The sequence below is a fragment of the Triturus cristatus genome, chromosome 12 (genome assembly GCF_964204655.1).
Source record: "Triturus cristatus chromosome 12, aTriCri1.1, whole genome shotgun sequence".
In the NCBI taxonomy this organism is placed as follows: domain Eukaryota; kingdom Metazoa; phylum Chordata; class Amphibia; order Caudata; family Salamandridae; genus Triturus; species Triturus cristatus.
Genome location: NC_140595.1, coordinates 23,430,589 through 23,454,008, shown reverse-complemented (window position 1 = coordinate 23,454,008; position 23,420 = coordinate 23,430,589). Strand labels below are relative to the sequence as shown.

Below are 23,420 nucleotides of genomic sequence, written 5' to 3'. Positions count from 1 at the left end.
GGCTGATGTCCACGGCTGTGCACACCACAGCGCTGGTTATTTATTACGGTTAATGTCCACAGCTGTGCACACCACAACGCTGCTTTCTTATTACCGCTGATGTGCACGGCTGTGCACACCACAACACCGGTGCATGGCCGATTGCGGAACAGAGACACCTGTGGGGAGGGGCGGAAGCTGGGGCCGCCCATGCATCCCACCCCCAGGTCTCAGGAGGGTTAAATCCCGGCCCCCTGCCGTGTTAACAGTGGACTTGCTCTGCTCGCTCCATCAGTGACAGCGCCAGAGCCGGTGTAGCCGCCTCTCTCCCCCCTCCTCTCAGCCTCACGGCGGTCCTGCCTCCTCACTGGCTGCAGCATCCCCCTGCCATGGTGTCTGCACCGGAGAGGGGCAGTCAGTGCCTCGCCTCCGCAGCGGGAGCGTCCTTCGGGTTCTAGAGAGGGGTACCAGCGGGCTCCAGAGCACGGGTTCAAGAGACCGGGGTCGGAGCCTGGACACAGACCAGAGTGCATGCTCCAGAGCGGAAATAGGGACTGGAGTTCAGAGCACGGGTCCTAGCGCCTAGATTAAGGGTGCATGTTGCAGGGCGGAAATCCTGTGTGTGGGTTCCAGAGCACGGGTTCTAGCGCCTAGATACTGGGTGCATGCTGCAGGGCAGAGACACGGATCTGGTTCCAGAGCACGGGTTCTAGCGCCTAGATACTGGGTGCATGCTGCAGGGCAGAGACACGGATCTGGTTCCAGAGCACGGGTTCTAGCGCCTAGATACTCGGTGCATGCTGCAGGGCAGAGACACGGATCTGGTTCCAGAGCACGGGTTCTAGCGCCTAGATACTCGGTGCATGCTGCAGGGCAGAGACACGGATCTGGTTCCAGAGCACGGGTTCCAGCACCTGGACACAGTGCCTGCTCCAGAGTGGAAAGCCGAAGTGTGGGTTCCAGAACACGGGTTCAAGAGTGTGAGACCCGCGGGTTCGAGGGCAGGAGACGAGGAACCAGCGACCATGAGCTGCCCCTCGGCGTGGAACAAGGAGTCCGGCGAACCCCTCACCTTCCTCGGGTAAGATCAGCGAGGCGCTATGTTTCACATGTGTTGGGGCGTGGAGTGTCAGCTCAGGGGGTCCGTGCGCGTGGTGAAGAGGTCTGTGTGCGAGGGTGGATTGCACAGCTAGTTCCGTCCCTTTTGGCCCTCTGCGTGACGCTTTTTCAAATAATTTTAAACAAACATGTAGGGGGACATGAGCTCAGGTGCTCCAAGCACCTCCTACACAAATCTTGATCACCTAAAGTCGCGAATCACTCCGCAAATGTCGCAGCGTGCTTAGCGCCGAAAGCCGTGAGGCGCTATATAACGCAGCTCCCAGAGTGAAATACCTCTAGTGATCCACGCACCTGCTGCAGAAGTCGATGTGCGACCAGTATGTCTTGAATCCACGGGGTTAGTGCCGAAAGGCCATCGCCTCTAGGCACTGCGCCTGCGTGGCGCTGTCACAAGAAGCGTGATCACGTAACTGATCGTTTCTAAAGGTATAGGAGTCTAGGAGACTGTGGTTCATTCTTTCAACATGTTTCTGAGATTGGTACATTATATAAAATGTTTGCAGCCAGTATCTTATAATAAAATCAGACAAGGGTCTTGATAGGGTTGCCAGACGCAAAGCAAGAGTTATTTTTTTATTTTTTACTTACGCTATAATATAATTAGCGATTTACCTATCTTTGAGATTATGCATTTTTATGGCACACGCAGAATCTTCTAAATGTTCCCAAAATTGCCTATTGAAACACAATGCTCGGTGAGAGGAAGTGGTTGACCAGGATCACACTATGGGTTTCAATGTGCGAGCCGGGATTCGGGCCCGGATTTCCCAGACACGCCGCCTGTAGTGCACCCGGATTTCTTCATGTATTTTTGTTTTACTTCTCAGGACTTCGGTGATTGCTTCCTGGTCCTCCAGGAGACGAATATATAAAAGTTTCTGGAGTGGGACACCCCCCTACACGTCACCAGCGTGGTCTTGACAGAGCCAGCAGACAAGACTTCCTTATCGTGGAGGCTTTTCGGCATTCAACTAGTGATGCCTTAGTTTGGGTCCTCGGACTCTATTTTCTTCCGGTGCAGAGGTCGTTGGGGTCACTGACCCTTCACCGAGACGAGCTGGGAGTACATCTTCCAACCCAATCTTCCCATCAATGCTTTAACCCGCCTGGGTGAATATTAGTTAAAAGGTATCGCTTTACCAAATAAAGGTGCGCATGTTGGAGGGGCCCTTAATGAGGGCCTATTGGGGTTACCGTATGACCGGGGCCTATGGAATGAATGAAAGGTACAAGACCAAATTATGCGGCATGGACTACCTAGCGTGGCAATATAGCGCTCAGAGGTAGCATATTGCAGCACTTGTTGTGGCAGTGCTATGCCCGAGTGTTGTCCTTTAATACACACAGTAATTCTGTCCTGTCCTAGGTTTAGCGTTTACCCCTATAGTGCCAGTGTAATCCGGAGTACACAGTACAGCCATCGCCCACTGGAAGATGTCCTGGTCGACTCTGCAGACAGTCTCCACCGCGGAGCACCGCGCGCAGGGCTGGTTTTGTAACTTATGACCTGCTTGTTAGAAACAGACACCTGTTAGTTTCTCTGCAGGTCGGGCAGCTGTTAGGAATGTGTGGCAAATCCAGTATTGTGCCAAAAATGCCAGGGACGCAGATCGCATCATTCTATTGCTCAGGCTTGTAAGTCCGTCTCCCCTGCAGTGGGGGACGGACCAGAGGGGTAGGTGGCTGTGGCAGGGTATGCGACACCCACCCCCGTCACCCCTCCCTCCGGTCCCTGCTGGGACTGTTCACTAGTGCCAGAGGCCCCCGGGCGTGGGAGGAGTGGATGCATAGCATAGAAGGGTGGCAGGGAGCCGCAGAGGGTCCATCAAGACCCGCTGCTGAGGTGGACATACTTGCTGCCACCTCAGCAGAGGGGCCACGGACTGAATGCTCATCACGTCTGATCTCCCCACCAGAATCCACAGCAAGTTTGAAGTATAAGAAAGGGTAGCGTAGGAGGCAGGCATTGCTTGGCATCATATGTAGCTGCCCCACATGGGCAGTGTGTGAACCAAGAAATGGTGGGCAGTATGAAGAGATGGCATGAATGAGAAGTGTAAAAAACAGGCTGTGGAGGGCATTGTGCACAGACGCTACTTGATCATAGTAAAAAACATGTCCTGGTGGGCCGTGTGAGGAGTAACCACTGTGGACAGTGCAATGAGGTGGCACATATGGTCTCTTTGCGAAGCTGGCACTGATGGGCAGCATGGAAAGCTGCTGCTGTAGGTAGTGGGAGGAGCTGGCACTGGTTAGCAGCATGGAGCTGGCAGAGATAGACGGGGTTGTCAGTGTGGGCTGGCATTGGTTGTCAGTGTGGGGTTAGGACTGGTTGGTATTGAAGGGCTAGTTGGCACTAGTTGGTATGGAGGGGCTGGGACCGGTTGGCAGTGTGGGGCTGACACTGATTGGTATGGAGGGGCTGGCATGGGTTGGCAGTGTGGGGCTGACACTGGTTGTTATGGAGGGGCTGTGACTGGTTGGCAGTGTGGGGCTAACACTGGTTGCTATTGAAGGGTTGGCGCTGGCAGCGGTAGACAGTGTGGGGCCGGCACACGTTGGCAGTGTGGGGCTGGGACTGGTTGGCAGTGTGGGGCTGACACTGGCTGCTATTGAATGGTTGGCGCTGGCAGTGGTAGACAGTGTGGGGCCGGCATGGGTTGGTATGAAGGGGCTGGGACTGGTTGGCATGGAGCGGCTGGGACAGGTTGGTAGTTTAGGGCTGACACTGGTTGCTAATGAAGGGGTGGCGCTGGCAGCGGTTGGCAGTGGGGGGCCGGCACGGGTTGGCAGTTTGGGGCCGGCACGGGTTGGCAGTGTGGTGCTGGGACTGGTTGGTATGAAGGGGCTGGGACTGGTTGGCAGTGTGGGGCTGACACTGGTTGGTATGGATAGGCTGGGACTGGTTGGCAGTGTGGGGCTGACACTGGTTGGTATGGAGGGGCTGGGACTGGTTGGCAGTGTGGGGCTTGCATTGGTTGGCAGTTTGGGGCTAGCATTGATTGGCAGTGTGGGGCTGACACGGTTGGTATGAAGGGGCTGGGTTGCAGTGTGGGGCTGACACTGGTTGCTATTGAAGGGTTGGCTCTGGCAGCGGTAGACAGTGTGGGGCCGGCATGGGTTGGCAGTGTGGGGCCAGCATGGGTTGGTATGGAGGGGCTGGGACAGGTTTGCAGTGTGGGGCTGACACTGGTTGGTATGGAGGGGCTGGCACTGGTTGGCAGTGTGGGGCTGACACTGGTTGGTATGGAGGGGCTGGGACTGGTTGGCAGTGTGGGGCCGGCACGCTTTGGCAGTGTGGGGCTGGCACGGGTTGGCAGTGTAGGGCTGGGACCGGTTGGCAGTGTGGGGCCGACACTGGTTGTTATGGATGGGCTGGGACTGGTTGGCAGTGTGGGGCTGACACTGGTTGCTATTGAAGGGTTGGCTCTGGCAGCGGTAGACAGTGTGGGGCCGGCACGGGTTGGCAGTGTGGGGCCAGCATGGGTTGGTATGGAGGGGCTGGGACAGGTTGGCAGTTTGGGGCTGACACTGGTTGCTAATGAAGGGTTGGCGCCGGCACGGGTTGGCAGTGTGGGGCCGGCACGGGTTGGCAGCGTGGGGCCGGCACGGGTTGGCAATGTGGGGCTTGCATTGGTTGGCAATGTGGGGCTTGCATTGTTTGGCAGTGTGGGGCTGGCACAGGTTGGCAGTGTGGGGCTGGCACGGGTTGGTATGAAGGGGCTGGGGCTGGTTTGCAGTGTGGGGCTGACACTGGTTGGTATGGAGGGGCTGGGACCGGTTGGCAGTGTGGGGCTGACACTGGTTGGTATGGAGGGGCTGGGACCGGTTGGCAGTGTGGGGCCGGCATGGGTTGGCAGTGTTGGACCGGCATGGGTTAGCAGTGTGGGGCCGGCATGGGTTGGCAGTGTTCTGGCACGTGTTGGGGCTGTCACGGGTTGGCAGTGTGGGGCTGGCACGGGTTGGCAGTGTGGGGCTGGCACGGGTTGGCAGTGTGGGGCTGGCACGGGTTGGTATGGAGGGGCTGGGACCGGTTGGCAGTGTGGGGCCGGCATGGGTTGGCAGTGTGGGGCCGGCATGGGTTGGCAGTGTGGGGCCGGCATGGGTTGGCAGTGTGGGGCCGACACGGGTTGGCAGTGTGGGGCTGGCACGCGTTGGCAGTGTGGGGCCGGCATGGGTTGGCAGTGTGGGGCTGGCACGTGTTGGGGCTGGCACATGTTGGCAGTGTGGGGCCAGCATTGGTTGGCAGTGTGGGGCTGGCACGGGTTGGGGCCGGCACGGGTTGGCATTGTGGGGCCTGGACGAGTTGGCAGTGTGGGGCCTGGACGGGTTGGCAGTGTGGGGCCTGCACGGTTTGGCAGTGTGGGGCCTGCACGGTTTGGCAGTGTGGGGCCGGCAGGGGTTAGCAGTGTGGGGCTGGCACGCGTTGGCAGTGTGGGGCTGGCACGTGTTGGGGCCGGTACGGGTTGGCAGTGTGGGGCCAGCACAGGTTGGCAGTGTGGGGTTGGCACGTGTTGGGGCCTGGACGGGTTGGCAGTGTGGGGCCTGGACGGGTTGGCAGTGTGGGGCCTGCACGGGTTGGCAGTGTGGAGCCTGCACGGGTTGGCAGTGTGGAGCCTGCACGGTTTGGTAGTGTGGGGCGGCACGGGTTGGCAGTGTGGGTCCTGGACGGGTTGGCAGTGTGGGTCTGGCACGTGTTGGGGCCGGCACGGGTTTGCAGTGTGGGGCCTGGACGGGTTGGCAGTGTGGGGCCTGGACGGGTTGGCAGTGTGGGTCCTGGACGGGTTGGCAGTGTGGGGCTGGCACGTGTTGGGGCCGGCACGGGTTGGCAGTGTGGGGCCTGGACGGGTTGGCAGTGTGGGGCCTGGACGGGTTGGCAGTGTGGGGCCTGGACGGTTTGGCAGTGTGGGGCCTGGACGGTTTGGCAGTGTGGGTCCTGGACGGGTTGGCAGTGTGGGTCCTGGACGGGTTGGCAGTGTGGGTCCTGGACGGGTTGGCAGTGTGGGTCTGGCACGCGTTGGGGCCGGCACGGGTTGGCAGTGTAGGGCCTGGACGGGTTGGCAGTGTGGAGCCTGGACGGGTTGGCAGTGTGGGGCAGCACGGGTTGGCAGTGTGGAGCCTGCACGGTTTGGCAGCGTGGGGCTGGCACTGGTTTGAAGGACCGCAGGCCCCAGCAGCCATGCCTCCATCCGCGCCTGTGTCCAGCTTCCAGGCACTTCTCTCCTAGGCAGACCCTTCCTTTCCAGAAAGGTTGTGTTATAATCTCTGTAGAAAGACACCTGGAGCCAGGAGGTATTCTTAAGCCAAAAGTCACCGTGGCTCACCTCGAGAAGCTGGACATAGCAGTGAGCAAGCTAAATGTAGACTGCCTCCGACAAACTTGAAACGGAGGAATACACTGGAAGAGCGTCACAAGGGTGATTCTACGTCGAGTCCAGACAAAAAAAACAGCCGCATTGTCCTCATACTCCATGAGGCCACAAAGAAAACTGAATTTCTAAAAAAAAAACAGAGAAATGTACCTTTACTTTTCTGCCGGAAAAGTTGTGAGCTTGAGACCTGCCATGCTGTTTAATATCAACCAACTATGTGCTCATACGCACACCTCCGGGCGTGGAACAACGTTGATCCGAAAAAGAAAAATTCATTTGTAGAAGTCCAACAGCGTGGTTGGCAGACAGAAGGCAAACACGGCAGAACACCTCCAATCGCAAAATGGCGGGACGTTGCTGACGTGCAGCGGGGTGGCTCTCGGCACGTCTTGCAGGTGGAGTCTAGAGACAGCAAATAACACCGGGAACAAAGAGGCTCGTCATCGGGATCCAAGGAGACCAGCAGGATTGAAGCTACAGGTAAGGCTGCGCACGCTAAGAGAACGGCGCGCGCCTTCATTTTCAAATAACTGGAAGGCGGTTGAACTGACAAAAGTCGAGGGGACAAAATAAATGTTATAATCTCTGTAGAAAGACACCTGGAGCCAGGAGGTATTCTTAAGCCATCTTTATTCAGTCTCCAGTTCAGGTTACATCTGTCTCTACTCCAGCCAGCCTAGTGTGGTACCAGCCCCACCAGGAGCAGCCTCCCTAGCTGCTCAGCCCATCTTCAACTGCCAACACTCATCCACTCAGACACCCAGGCATTCCATGCATCACAGGCACACCAACATTCTATGACCATCTCACGCTCTGGCTGAGCAGCTAGTGGCAGCAGGGCTGAGTACATGTTATACAATTAAGTAGGGTATAACAGGTTGTTTGTGCTCTTAGAACGCCCGCGCGGAGCCTTCCGTGCCACGTGACTCTCGATGTGCCTACAACCCGGTCAGTGCTCCATGCTCGCACGGGTGTGCACGAGGCCCACAGCAAAATGACTCTTTTGTGGGGTCGGTGCATCTGATACGGGTTTTCATATCCTGCCCCAAGCGTCTTGGACTAAGGACCCTGAACCTGCCACCTCGTGGCGCTAGAACCTTCAGAACTGACCCTGTGCTTCCCATGAGAGTACCCCTCGCCCCCACAGGCTGTGAAGTGCCCCACAGAACAGTAGGCCGCAGGGGTCCCCTAGGCACTGAAGTTTGTTTTCGGGGTACAGGCTTTCCGCGGGAGAGCTCTGCAGCCCACATCTGTTCTTCTGCCTCCAAAGAGCGTCCGTTCCCCACCTCGGAAGCATGAGGAGGCGCTTCGACGCAGCCGGCGCTCCGGCATGTTGTACGTGCATTGAACCCTGGACCCACGGCCTGCGTGGCTACTGGGGTGTGTCCGGCTATTACTCGTCAGGGGCCGCCTAATCAGTCACACAAAATCATTACACGATGAATCCTACAGGCCTTAAATCGCAAGGCGCATGCGCACAAACTTGTTCAAAGCACGAGGACGAAAATCCGAATACGTCAGACTCTAAACTACATATGAAACCAGGGGCAGCTTGAATGATAAATAAAATAAGTTGTTACTCAGGGGGAAATGCACTCTAGTGCATCATGAAACCACTATTAGTTAATGCACCGCAGTCTTTGTGTAACCAGAGGGCCACAGAATTACATTTGAATGGTGCAGTGGAGAATAGTGACTTGTGTATTCTTAGTGCTGCGAGATCACAGCCTGTGACAGAAAGCGCTGTGAATGTGTCATTATTTTGTACTTGCGTTACACACAGTGTAAGATTGAACATTAGGTGTCAGTCTATTCGTTTTTTGCTAAAATGGTGCTTCCAAAATGTATTTTTTAGTAATACCAGGGCGTGTGAAATGCATGTCCTTTTTTTTTTTTTCCATAACTGTCGTTTGAATACCACCTTAGGGGTTCCAAGGGCTGTGTAAATACAGTTAGGATTAAAAGTGCACACTTCACAGCCCAATTGTTAACTCTTTGCACTACCATTGGAAAAAACACAAATCTTTGTCATCACAAAGCTTGGAGTGATTCCACCATCAGGGCTCCCACGCATCCTTTACACTTGCAGATTAACTAATGGGCACATTTGCATTTCATTCAGGCGAGCAGGCTCCTTGGCAGGAAGGCTGTTCACAGCAGAGGAGAGTCCATTCATGACACGTCAGCCAAAGCATTTTAAAGCCTGTTGTCTTTTTATCCAAAGTGAAAGCTAACCTTTTGGATTCCAGGCACAAGTGAGGCCTGGGGATGCGTGCCCCCCCCCCCCCCCTTTCAGATCGCACCCCACAGATTGAAGACCTCTGTATTAGAGGGAAAGCATAGATCCGAGCGGGGCGTGTCTGCATAATGTCCCGCCCTGGACCCATGCAGTTCAAGTCCGGCTGCTCGTGCAGCGTCAGTTTATTCTCTGTTACCATCAGCCGCGGCCCGTGGAGGGAGTTCGGTTGGGCAGGGGAGGGGCAGGGTGGGGGGTTCTAAAAACCGGAATATGGATAATTGCAGGTAAGTAAACAATTAAATAAATAAAACGAATTTCGTAGCGCGCTGCATCGCAAAATGTGCACAGTGCAGCAGGGATACAGGGACAGGTGGGTGCACAGTGCAACAGGCAGGGATGCAGGGACGTGTGGGTGGGTTCGCAGTGCTGCAGGCAGGGATGGGTGGGTACACAGTGCAGCAGGCAGGGATGCAGGGACGGGTGGGTGCGTAGTGCAGCAGGCAGGGATGCAGAGACCGGTGGGTGCACAGTGCAGCAGGCAGGGATACAGGGACGGGTGGGTGGGTTCGCAGTGCTGCAGGCAGGGATGGGTGGGTACACAGTGCAGCAGGCAGGTATGCAGGGACGGGTGGGTGCGTAGTGCAGCAGGCAGGGATGCAGAGACCGGTGGGTGCACAGTGCAGCAGGCAGGGATACAGGGACGGGTGGGTGCGTAGTGCAGCAGGCAGGGATGCAGAGACCGGTGGGTTCACAGTGCAGCAGGCAGAGATGCAGGGACGGGTGGGTGCGTAGTGCAGCAGGCAGGGATGCAGAGACCGGTGGGTTCACAGTGCAGCAGGCAGGGATGCAGGGACGGGTGGGTGCACAGTGCAGCAGGCAGGGATGCAGGGACGGGTGGGTGCACAGTGCAGCAGGCAGGGATGCAGGGACAGGTGGGTGCATAGTGCAGCAGGCAGGCATGGGTGGGTGCACAGTGCAGTAGGCAGGGATACAGGAACGGGTGGGTGTGTAGTGCAGCAGGCAGGGATGCAGAGACCGGTGGGTGCATAGTGCAGCAGGCAGGGATGCAGGGACAGGTGGGTGCATAGTGCAGCAGGCAGGGATGGGTGGGTGCACAGTGCAGTAGGCAGGGATACTGGAACGGGTGGGTGTGTAGTGCAGCAGGCAGGGATGCAGAGACCGGTGGGTGCGTAGTGCAGCAGGCAGGGATACAGGGACGGGTGGGTGCGTAGTGCAGCAGGCAGGGATACAGGGACGGGTGGGTGCGTAGTGCAGCAGGCAGGGATACAGGGACGGGTGGGTGGGTAGTGCAGCAGGCAGGGATGCAGAGACCGGTGGGTTCACAGTGCAGCAGGCAGGGATGCAGGGACGGGTGGGTGTGTTCGCAGTGCTGCAGCCAGGGAGACTGGGAAGGGTGGGTGTTTGTTAGAGTGCCTCAACAGGCGTTGGGATTCAAAGTGGGCTGTCCTGGCTTCACAACTTGGCTATGTGGACGAGCTGTTGGCCTGCAAAATTTGTTTTTTTAACATGTTGATAATGTACCTGTTGGAGCCTGTGTCAAGGAATTAAGAGCTACACGTATGACACTGGCAAACTTCCGCACCGTGCAAGGATCACAGGGGCAGATTGGGAGAAGCGCGGTTCCGTCGCCGCTGTGCGTTTGCGTAGCCCCTGGCCCAATAATGGAAGGCCTGACAGACATCTACGTTTGTTGTTTAATTTGTGCAAGAAGCACAGCAGATGGTTCAGGATTCATTACGGTATTTGCACAGCCCGCACGGTCTTTCCTTGCCCAAGATGGATTAAAGTCTGTTATTGGCAGAGAAGGAGGCGCATATATGAGATTTTGCAACAGGCGTGAGTACCTAATGTTTGCTGCAGGTAGCACTGTGCTTTCCCTGCTGCACAGGAATGAGTAAATACTTTGTAACCGTAGAAACTGCATAGGTTAAACATGTCTTGCTCTAGCAAGATGTGTTTTTTACCTGTATGTTCACCCTTTTTGCAGACTGAGAAGGGAATGTCAGTACGCTGGAGGCTGCTGGCTTCAATTTGTACGTTTTTAATCGCTGAAGCAAGATATTCGAGCCACGGTTTGTTGGCTGAATCAAATACAGTTTGTGGTGATTTGCATCTCCCCAAGCAGACGATACGCATGTTTCTTTTTTTGCAAATATTTGCCAAGGATGATGACTTTAGTTTTATCTTGTTTGACTGGAGGTTTGTTGTCACCGTTATACCTGTGGAGTGTGTGGAGTGCGTTGAGTGCTCTCTGTAGGCCTGGCCTCGTACGGCCCATCACCACTAGGTCGTTGGCATACTGCAAGACGGGGAGTCGTGATGTTCCCAGCCGCAGTGTAATTAGGCCCACGCCTTCTAGGGCTTTTCGCAGGTCTGCTGTGTACAAGTTAAAAAGCAAGGGGGGGGATCACACAACCTTGTTTTAAATCGCTGTTGGTTATGATTTTGGCGGCTGCAGTGAAAGGACCGTTTTTATCTGAACCCAGGACCCCTGGTGTGAAGATAGATACTATTGCCTTTAATAACAGTGGCGGGCCCCCGTGCTTGTAGTGTCGCTCACAGGATCCTGTGGTCCACCGTATCGAATGCAGCACTCTAGTCAATGAAACAGCAACATAGTGGCGGTTGTTGTTTTTTTCCAGTGGCAAGGCGTGTCAGTTAGGCGAGCGCCGTAGTATGATCCGCATTTGTGGCGGCGACCCTGATTGAAAAGAGTGAGGATACTGTTCTTTCACCCAGGAGTCTAATTCCTCGAGCAGAATTCGAGCGAAGGCCTTGGCTTCCAGGTCAAGCAGAGCAATAAGCCGGTAGTTAGCAGAGCTTGAACGGTCACCTTTTTTATGTATTGGAAAAAGGATGAAACCTCTCCGACAATCCGGTATCATTGCTGTTAAAAATGAGAAGTTGTTGAGCTGGACCAATCGGCTTGCCCAAACCTCTTTCGCGGACTTGAATGTTTCAGCGGGTAGGCCGTTGGGGCCTAGCGCACCAACATTCCTCATTCCCCTATTGCTTTTAAAATGTAGGCTTTGATGATGGGGTTGGTTAAATAAAAAGCACAAACTAATCACCCCAAAGGGTCTCCAGGCATTCGGGGCCGTCGGGAAGATTAAGCGAGCTATTGCCCTGAGTCACACGGTGCTGGGCTGAGCTGCCGCAATCGAGCTGTGAGGCCCGTGTTCCAGAGTCAGCCATCCTGGCCGCTGCGCCACACCTCTTCCATAGCTGATCTGAAGCGATCGCAGCCAGGATGATTATTTTTTTTTTGCCTCCTGCTTGTTCATCAGTGTAAAGTTGTTGTGTTTTTTTGCATCGATTATCCAGTCCCTCACTGACACTCCATTTTTCCTGGTCTGAGAATAATCGTTTAGTTTGCTGGGGTCCTCCCAGGAACGGGCTTGGTTTCTCTCTTCAAAAGCGCAGCGATCTTCATCCATTCGTCCTCGGCTTTCTTTCGTTCCGGCGCCACACTTTCCTTCTGTGAAGTTCTCTGTGTGTCTTAACCACGTATGCGCATCTTTGGGTTTTTTCTCTTTTCTGAGCCCCAAGGGTTCTCCGGACTTGGCGTTTGCTGAAAACTTGTTCCTTGTTAGTCTTTTGGGGGACCTGGTTGAAGATTATTCTTTTTGGTACTTGAGTCAACCTCTGGCCCTCCACTAAGCATGTTGAAAAATAAAACCCTTCCTGTTTCTTCCTAAAAGTACAATGTCCTGCTCTGTTCAGATTTGGAACCTACTAATGAAGCTAGTAATCTGTCCTAGGGACCTACTTGTTGACTATGGAGCCCGAAGAACTGCATTTTAATCCTTGCTTCTCACTTGACCAAACCGTGTGATCTGTGGTAACTCCCTTCCTCCAAAACAAGAACTCTAGAAACCGGTGAATCCAACTATTTAGACAGGGATACTTCGTATTTTCAATGTTGAATATCGCTATGAGCTAGCGGTGTAGACCTGCACGCTAGTGTTTCGCGAGGAAGCGATATTTACACCACTCACATTTTACCCAGGCAGTTACCCCCAGTTGTTAGCTTGGGGCACGTGTCCACAGAAAATCGTGTTTTTACCGTATATTTAGCTACAATTTGCAAAAAGCATGTGGAAATATGTACCCACTCTAGGTGAGGTATCTCGCTGAAGCCACCGTATGGCCCGAAGTGACCTGATGCCTCGATCCAACGAGAAGTGGTAATAAGTACCGCTGGGCGGGTTCTGCGAAGGGGTCATTTTCTAGTGACATAGCGCAGAGACCTTTAAGACAATGAGAGTGCATTGCCTGAACACCCCAAGTCCACATTTGGGCACCAAGACATGCTGGACTTTTTTTTAACCAAGAGAGAACAACTAATAAATGTCAGATTTTGTTGAAAACAATGCGTCATGGCAGGGCTCTGGCATTCTGCGCTAACTGGCTCTGAAGCGTAGCCTGAGATGCTGGCGGTTTCATTGGTCTTTGATTTATTCATTGTCAACCATGATGTAATATGGTGCACTCTGCGTTGTGTGCAGTGTATGAATGCCAGTGCTTGTTCAATAACTCATTCATTCACATCCCGAAACACAATTGCTCCCTAGAGCTATTCCTCATGGGTACTGTTACTTTGGGTATCTCTCTCCAGTAGTTTTTTACCTGGGGAAATGTATCTCCCTCATCAAGATGTACTCCTGCTGCATGCCTCGATGAGGTACAACAAGGCCGAAACATGTTGAGGTTGGTTTATGTTCCTGTTCCGCAGACATGTGGTTTAACTGTTGAGGGGCCTAGCTTGTTACTTGAGTAAAAACGGATGCAGAATGATCAGTTATATGATTCCTTTTAGGATCTTACTAGTTGGTTTTACTTGAATTTTGTGCTCCAAGTGCAAAACACAAGTGACTGACTATTGATATTGACACAAATTAAAAGCAATTAATACAGATTTTGTAAGTGAAAGGGCAACTTGGATGAGCTTTTATCAAGAGAAGATCAACCACCTATGGGCAGCACTTTGGGATTTGCATATTCTTGTGGTATAGCATATATATGGATTATCGCTTGGTGTGAGTGACAGAGAGCTAGTCCTGGGAGCAAGGGGAAAGAGTGAAAAACATGTGAAAAAACAGATTCTTCTCCACTTGGGGAACATTAAGACAAGTAACTTCAAACAGATATATGGATAAAACCTGAATATAGACAGAAATGCTATTCTGTAGGAAAGCAGGCGGGCAAAAGAGGAAATCCTAGATGTGCTCCACGAGTAGTTGTTCATAGTGAAATAGTTAATATTGGTCCAATATGAACTGTTCAGGCAGTTGTAAAATACTCAGGGTGTGTTCATAATGTATTTTATATTTCCATTTTCTGTTTCCCAGACAAAAATGCAACCTTCTGGTGATCTGTATCTGCTTTTACTGCCTTGGCTTAAGAAATACCAGCCCAGTACCTGCTAAATGGCACCCCAACCAAACCTCGCCCACAGCTCTCCTAAGCGGTGCCATCCCCTTACCTCCTTCACTTCTCCTTATACGGTTACCTTGACAATTACCATCACCTCATTTCCATTTCATTATGTTCTGCTACCTTGCCTATGGGTCATGAGTATGGGAAAGATGAGGGTGAGCCGTAGGGATACGGTAAAGTTTAGACTATAAGGGATAGGTTTACGATCAGGGTTATGGTAAAAAAAAATGCCTAATCATTGGCAAGCAAAAAAAAAAAAGCCAAGACATGTTTCGCCGCAATCTTTAAAGTAGTAGCTTCTTCAGGACATGAGCAATCTTCTCAAATATTTTTTAAGGCTCAATAATGGTGTTAAAGCATCGTGTTATAACCTTGGTGGACAGTGCCCTTTAGTTTAGATTGGTCACTTGCAGTGCAGTAAGCGTTATTTACCAAAACATTGGGCTATTTTGTTAAGCGGAGATGTGCACGTTACAAAGAGCATGATTATCCAAGGAGTCGGTCAGTGCTCCGGTCAGCATGCTAAACACATATAGATTCTACGGTTCTTGATGATAGCGTAGTGCTGCCAGTAGGGTTATCCGCCATGAGACGATTCAATGTTGTCTCTGCGGATGGCCAGACAAGTGATCGTGTCGGGCCAGGCGGCCTCCATGGACCCATTAGGCGCCAGGATAAATATCCCAACCTGTCAAGAGATGGCTGGCATAATTTGCAGAGCTGGCTATTTTTAGATGGCACTGAATTCATCACGGGCGGCGGAGCAAGGCAGGCTCCATCTATTGGCCTTCGCGTGTCACACCGTGATAAACTGTAGTGCGGAATTTGTTAGTCATGTCTGGCAAACTGAAGTTGTGTGTTTTTTTTTTTTAAAATAGGCGATCTATCAAAAAAATTTACATATTAAAAGCCAAGTTGCTTTTGTCAACGGCATAAGCCTACTTTTGAACAAATAGATCTCCCTTCAGGCATAATCGGGGCAGAGTTTGATGCTCCAACCTACGTTTCTAATTTCTGAATCATAATTGTTGCCTTGTGCATTGGAAGCAGGGGATCAACGCTTCCTGTGTGTCACAGGTTTGTGTTGTACGTGAGGTCAGGATGTGCTAAATGATGGATTAACACCTTACGTCATCTTCCTTCCTTCTTATTCAGTCCATCGTGCTGCTTGTTTTCTTCCTAGTGTGTTTTCCATCCTGTAACTAGTCTTCTCCGTGTTGACGATGTATACCTTTGCATCACTTTTCCTATTCATCATCTCTGACTCTGAGAGTCAGAATCCTCCAGTGGTGTCCAATCTAGACCCAGGAGGCCCGGTTCCACAACAGGTTTTCAACATACCCACTTAAGTTACATTTGTACACAATTACTCTAAATGGAACTCATTTACATAGTGGTCATTCTGGAAAAATGGCGTAGATCCGGCCCTCCCCAAATACTGCTCCCACACATTGTTCAGATCCCACTGATGTGATCCATCCGAGACCAGATAACGGCAGACGGGCGTACTAACGCACCAGTCACTGCGTCATATAATCAGGGCCACTGGAATTATGCAGCAGGGGGGTGCCCAAATTAAGCGGCAGGATTTAGTAAATTATGCGGCAAGAAAAGGCAAATCATGCAGCACATTTTGTGGTAGTGTACATCATTATTTTTTAACTTTTACACTTGTTAACACTTTCTGGACATTGGTTGTACCTTATCTTAACACCCACATATAGCAATAAGCAACCAGTGAACCTTTTTCAAACTGCCTTCCACTGCGCTGCAATACATGTTGCTGCGTTTTTCTGAACTTTTGAACCGTGTGAGGTACAAACAGCATTCTTTCGTTAATCTGCAGATGATAGATCATATGGTAAATGTGGCTAATTTATAATTATACGGAAAAACTCGGCAGCCGCACAATCGCATTATTCCAGCGGCCTGGTATACAATCAGTTATTAGGTCTCGCCTGACCCAGCGCATGCGCTGGTCTGGCGAGACTTATTGAGAGGGCTCCAAAAAGTGCTCCCAGGCCAGCCTAGAGCTACAGTGCATGTGCGCGGGCGCGCGCGCCTCGCTCGCTTTCATGTTTGATCGCGATCACTTTTACTTTCACGGCCGCTTTGCATAGCCAATAGGTCTCGCTTTTGGGACCTTATAAGTATTTAGTTATGCAACTGTTGCATGGCTAAACACTTATAAGGTCCCAAAGGCGAGACCTATTGGCTATGCCAATGCTTGTTTTTATGTTGTGCTTTGTACATCAATTTTTAGAAATGTTTAGCCTGGCAACTAAGTTGTTTATATAAAAAATATAATCAGATTGGGTGGGGGGGACCTTGGCACAACATAGCCCTAGAAGAGAGGTCGGCACAAGCTGGTGGGCAGCAAGGTACAGGTGAAAACTTTTTATTGATGGGAAAACTGTGCCCAGTTAAGGCGCACTGCTGGTTCTTGGTGGTGCTTGGCCACAACCAGTGCTTAATTTGTAAAGATAAAAAAAAATTTGCGTCTGCGCTCTAGTCAGGCGGTCCCTGCAGCTTGCACTACCCAGTGCCCCTGCCAATAACAATACCAACACAACCCCTAACCAGCACACTGCTGGCTACGGGTGTGACAATGCAGACTGCTCGAGGTCCCCCAAAGCTGTAAGAATAGCCTGGGGGGCAGTTATTAGTTCTTCCCAAGCAGTTTCTGAATGGACTTGTGCCCAGTGCAAGAACTGAGCTTTCTCAGGAAACAGAGTAAATCTACAAGGCATTTCCGTTTGGTGAGTTTTTGCAGAATAGGTGCACCGTGACGGAGGAGGCTGGGAATCCGTGAAGCGTGGAAACCTCTGTGAGTGCCGGTGGAGGAGTTCACACTGCAGCTTATGTAGGCTTTTCCTCAAACTTTATTTGAATAAGACCATGATGTATAGGGCAGGTATTCAATTGTAAAGCAGTGTAGCTGCGATTTTAGGTTTATAGATGGTAATTAAGGGCCCGATTACCAAAGGTAATTTACACTTTTGAGTAATTTACACTTTGCAGTAAGTTTACTACTTTTGGTATTCACAAACTCCGAGTGTAAACCTATTTCAGAAGTGTTAGTTACATTTTGCCAGCCCCGCAGTATTATAACCGGCCTACTCTTGTGTGGGTGAGTGACGTTCCACTTAAACCCCTCCCTGAGACTCCCTTAACCCTTCTTACACCTCCTTAATCCCATCCGCTTATGTAGTAAATCTGCCCTTCTATAAGACGCGCCCTGTGTCCGTCCCACATTTACTACTAAAAGCTCTATCAGGTCTGTGGAGCCTTCGCAGTTCAAGGGGGGGGGGGGGAGAGAACTCTGCAAACAAAAGTATAGGTAATGCGAAGGTGTAAAACTCTGCACCTAGTTTGTCAATTGTTATTTGTGTTATGTTTTGTCGGACTAAAAATCTACTATAAAGTGCAGTTCATGAGTCTGGTCCAATGTGTTTAAAATATCTATCCCCATGGAATTATAGAGGGTGCATGGCCCCCCGTGTGCACCATATTTTTTCCCTCCGCTGGTTCTGAAGATATGTAGTGCTTGGAAAATAGTGCCACAGTCAGGGTTTTACGCTATCCGTTTGATCCTGATTGCGCCTCTAGGTGAAAGGACTACTCGTCTGGTTTTCTTTTAAATGCCACTTGCTTTGAGCCCATTCCTCCTCCAGTAGTAAGAGGACTCGCATCGCTGCAGTCCATCCAGGCTTCTCTGGAGACCCCGTGGTGTGAGAGCGAAGGGAATCATGTCTTGGGCATATTTTAGATCTCTAAGAAGTCTTAACCCTAGTTTTGGCGAGAAATCTGGTAGGTTGGAAATTGTTCTACTAAAATTATGCGTATACAACAACCTCCCACGGGCACCGAAGAGTGGAGCTCAATCGCACATTTCAGAAGATCGGGGGACTCTCCAGGGTGTGTCTGTCGGCACCATCAAGTGCTGTCAACATCTTACTGGCTCTTTCCTGACTTCCACGTATCACGTCCCACAAATCTCTCAAAGTTGGGTTGTACAACAGCTGTGTTGTGCAGTTGGTTTCAAAGGCTGACCTGCTCGCCTGGTGTAGGTGCACATTCAGTTTTTAAGGTGCTCGAGGATGCTTTTCCAAAGACCTTTCCCCCAAATCTAAGAGATCTATGATGCGAGGCGCTAGGGACATTTCTGAGGCTCTTTTTGAACCAAGAAAATGATCTGCTCCCAGCCCATGACTTTGATGGACACTCTGTTGTGTGGTAGTGGTGGGGCGAGAAGCACGCCCCATAAACCCAGATCCTTTTCGACCTCTGCTTTAGGAATCCGGTCAGGTCCCACCGCACCTGAATATTTCGCCCCTTGAATGGTACGCAGCCAAAACAAGTAAGGACAAAGTTGCTTTTTATTGTTGCTTTCTTTCTCAAAGCAACGGGATCCTTGGCGGTCAAAAGACTTTTTGCTTTTATCAAAATTAAGCACAATGTAGAATCCGTAAAGCATTCAAAGATGGTGACTGAAAGATGGGAATGGTTGGTCGGCATTTGCACAAATTTTTCCGCTCAATTTTCTTCAGCTCTCTCTCCTGGCGAAACGATGGTCCTTCGATCCAATCTGTGTTAGATCTGCATGTCCAGGTGAACAATCTTAAATCGATGAGAGGGATTGCTTCACACTAAAGATTTTGCAATCAGGGACGCGGACGGTCAGAGTCGATGGCCATATAATCAATTGGACAAATAGGGTTACTGACGCAGAATGTGTTTTTGTGGGTGAATTATCCAGTAATCGCCCAATCAGTGCACAGATGAGGTTGCCCCTTGATATTGTCCTAAAGATATTAGTTTGTGTGTGCGGGGGCCAAGCTTGAAAATGGCCTCTGTAATGCCCGGTGGTAACCTCCTGTACGTCTGCAGTTCGATTTCCCACTACTTATCGATTACGCTGGCATTTAATTCCCTTCCTGAACCATCCTATTCACGGGGTCCGTACATCTAATGGTACTTAAATCAATTTCCAGATTGATGACCAACTGTTTACATTGGATGTGGTCTGGACATGCAATTGCCCCTCCCCCAGTTTTGTTTTTGTCAGTTGAATTTTTGTGAATTAAATTTTTCCCATGAGTTTGATGCATCACTTAATATGCCCCCCCCCCCCCTTAACCCCCAGGCCACTACCTCGTTCGCCTCTAAACACGGCCCACCCCTTGTACGCTTCCAAGGCAGGCACCTAGACATCGCTTGCGCCTCACTTGACGCGCACACAGGACCCATGTGCGGCGGAAGCAAACCCCTTGTGCGCTCCAGCGGGCAAGAAACCGCTGACACGTGATTGGCTGGCTGAATCCCGCCTCAGTCCAACAAGCGTCATCGGAAAATCTGTGACCTGGAAGGAAAAGCGCCAGGTGAGCCCTTTTTCAATTAGTTTTTTTCCATGCCACTGCGTCTGCACACGGGGACATGCAGAGCTATGCGTATTGCACTTTTTTTTGCCTAATCCGAAAAGACTTAGGGCTATATATACGAACACATTTTCCCATGGACACAGAATGGATAAAAACCTTTGATACATCTGGACCTTGGGCACACATCGTCATACATTTGTTCAACCTATAGGCAGGGTGGTTCTAATTATGCAGCACTGAGGTACCAAATTATGTGGCAGGGATGGCTAAATTATATGGTAAGGAAAAGGAAGAAAATGAAGCTTAAGGCAGTAATATTACTTTACTATTTTGTAATTTTGACACACAATAATGTTTGGGTAAAAAGTGTCACCTATTTAGAATCCGTATCACGCCTGAATACAAGAATCGGCAACTGAATGGAGACCAGTAAACCTTCCTTAAGGGTCTGTCCCAAACGTCACCACTTGTGCCATACATTTTAGTAAGGTTAGGTCCTTGTGAGCTAGAAACAAAGTCATTTTTGTTTCAATCTGAAAGTTATGTAATAGATGGTGAATCATGTAGCAAGTGAAGTAAAAACTTAAATGTGTGGTAAACCCAGAAGTCACAAAAGAGTATAATTTCAGTAGCCCTGTTTATAGGACTTTGTCCCCTCTCATACAAGCCTCTCGGCTTTAACTAACTGGAGGCTCTTATGCCTGGAAAACTAGGAGCAAGTCAGACTTAAGTCAGAAGTAACACAAAAAACCCTTTTATGTGGTAAAAGTGAGGAGTTTCCCGCAGGTGGCGCAACACCAGTCTGCGTTTTTCATGGACCGTCTGCTCTGGCTGGGATAAATGCAGTTTACAGGAGAATTTGTGCACAGCTGACTGTATATATGGCTTTCTAGCACAAACTATGTACCAGGGCTGTACCATCTTTTAAAGCATACCTAGGGCCACTAGAATTATGTGGCAGGGGAGCACCAAATTATGCAGCAGTGTTGTCTAAATTATGCAACCAGGAAAGGCAAATTATGCAGCACATTTTTTGATAGTATTGCTATATTATTTTGTAATGTTTACACATGGTAATACTGTTTGGACAAACATTTCACCTTCATTAGTACAAATGTAACAAACAAATACATAGCAATTGAAAGATGTTCATTGAACTTTTGTAGAGGCCATCCCACTGCTGGTGAACAAATGATGCCACTGATTAGTAAATTTTGATCCGTTTGAGGTAGAAACAATTCTTTTTTTGCTAAAATCTACAGATTATTGCAGCAGGCGATGGATTGTGTGGCATATGTGGCAAATCAATAGTTATGCGGAAAAAGCAGCTAAATCACATAATTCCAGAGGGCTTGACTACCTTACCTCAAGCAACGGTCCTCTGTATGCCGAGGGCAAACCACTCACCATATACCACCCCTTACCTAAGAGTTTACACTGATTGGTCAAGGTGCGATGACCCGGACATTATAAGGGCTTCAACCCGGGAACCACAATCCAAGATCATGCATTTTATTTTTGATGTAAGGACAGTGTGTGATGGGACACTGTTGTGTCTGCTCAAAGCACTTCAAGGCGCGTGGGCACTCCCCACACTGCGGTTGGCTGGGATGGGGGTAAATTCCTTGCAACAGATATCCTATACCCAACTATGGTACTAGGAGAGGCTTCTACTGAGCTGGCACAGTAAAGTTCTAGCTGTAAACCGGTACCACAGGATACATGCTGTGTGACATGTCTGTCCCTTCTCGCAGCCCTCCATCACACTGAAAACCCTGCTAGGCACAGCCCGTTTACACTACACCATGGGTCAGGACAGGACCTCGCCTGCCCCACCGACCTTCCTACATACAACTGGTTTACACTACATCATGGGCCAGGACAGGACCTCGCATGTCACACCGACCTTCCTACATACAACTGGTTTACACTACATCATGGGCCAGGACAGGACCTCGAATGTCACACCGACCTTCCTACATACAACTGGTTTACACTACACCATGGGACAGGACCTCGCATGTCACACCGACCTTCCTACATACAACTGGTTTACACTACATCATGGGTCAGGACAGGACCTTGCATGCCACACCGACCTTCCTACATACAACTGGTTTACAGTACACCATGGGTCAGGACTGGACCTCGCATGCCACACCGACCTTCCTACATACAACTGGTTTACAGTACACCATGGGTCAGGACTGGACCTCGCATGCCACACCGACCTTCCTACATACAACTGGTTTACACTACATCGTGGGTCAGGACAGGACCTCGCATGTCACACCGACCTTCCCACATACAACTGGTTTACACTACATCATGGGTCAGGACAGGACCTTGCATGCCCCACTGACCTATCTACATACAACTGGTTTACACTACATCATGGGTCAGGACAGGACCTCGCCTGCCACACCGACCTTCCTACATACAACTGGTTTACACTACATCATGTGCCAGAACAGGACCTCGCATGTCACACAGACCTTCCTACATACAACTGGTTTACACTACATCATGTGTCAGGACTGGACATCGCATACCACACCGACCTTCCTACATACAACTGGTTTACACTACATCATGGGTCAGGACAGGACCTCGCCTGCCACACCGACCTTCCTACATGCAACTGGTTTACACTGCATCATGGGTCAGGACAGGACCTCGCATGTCGCACCGACCTTCCTACATACAACTGGTGTCGAGTGCACATTCTCACAACCAAACGCGGGCGTCCAGCTATAATTTCTCCGGAAAGTCTGAGCACCCTGAAGCCACAATACTGGCAGTTGTGCGCTATCCAATAGCACGGTAACTTAATTTGAGATGTCAAGTTGGTACCTACTGGCAACACCAGCAGAGCCCTACTGCCTAACTAGGTCTGGGTCCATTGTAAGAACTAAGGAGTCCAGGCTCGGGCATGCACGGACTTGGTATCGCTAGCTGCCACTCGCACCAAGAACTAACAAAAGAGGTGTTTGGAATCACTGAAAAGATCTCCAGTCCAATGCCATGTGTAGCGCTCGCTCAAAAAGGACTCGACGCAAGTGAAGGTTTTTTTTTTAAACCTTAAATTGGCTTATCGAAGAGAAAAAGGTGCTTTCCGATCAGAATTCTGCACACTGCAGTTCTGTTTGAACACAATTTTAATCTTTTGCCAAAGAGAAATTCCAATGCTCTCTAATGTCTGTAAAGTCCAAAGGAGTCTTGTGCATTTGATATATTAGAACATTAAGAATCCATTATCAATTACCAGATCTGTAATGTTAATGATTGTGTCTGTGTCCTCCCCATGGTCTGTGCGAGGAGCCTCCCGCCTTTTGTCCGTGACCCTACTGCTAAAAATCCTTTGGAAGACCCAGGAGACCTCAGTTCTTTTGACCCATCCTAATCCTTCCAACAGTGACCGCGTGATGGAATTGCGTTGCCGGTCCATTTAAAGACGTTTTTTCAAGGCGATGATCTCTCCGCCGTTCTTGAGTTATGGTAGTCCATTTTTGTAGCAGTTCTCGACGTTGTGCACCTGATGCTAGGTGTCCGCGATGTATGGGCCCTGTCTTTTTATTACATTTATTGACTTCACATGGCTCTGCTGACCATTGTATTCTGGTAGACGCCACTGTTTCCCTTTCCACCTCGAGTGCCAAGTGTCTTTTATGGGTCGTCCTTGCGAGGCCATCACTGTTCACTAGAGTATGGCACCAGAATATCGCGTCTTTAATGTATTTTATTTATATATTTAATATTGTGGTAGCATGGTATTAAAAACCTGATATTCAGAAATGCATTAGTTCACCATGGTCTTAAGTTTTGTCCATAAGCCTCTTACACACCTTCTCTGGCGCCATGGCTCCT

At 50.5% G+C, this 23,420-nt stretch overlaps 1 protein-coding gene across 2 annotated transcripts in view; it reads left to right on the top strand.

The window, feature by feature from the left end:
• Positions 1-707: 707 nt before the first annotated feature.
• YJEFN3 (YjeF N-terminal domain containing 3) overlaps positions 708-23,420 on the top strand; it is a 168,134-nt gene continuing 145,421 nt past the window's right edge. For both annotated transcript variants that reach the window (XM_085638407.1, XM_085638406.1), the window contains exon 1: positions 708-1,060. In XM_085638407.1, coding sequence (XP_085494533.1) covers positions 843-1,060 — 218 coding nt within the window. In that variant the 5' untranslated portion in view covers positions 708-842. The remainder of the gene's footprint in view (positions 1,061-23,420) is intronic.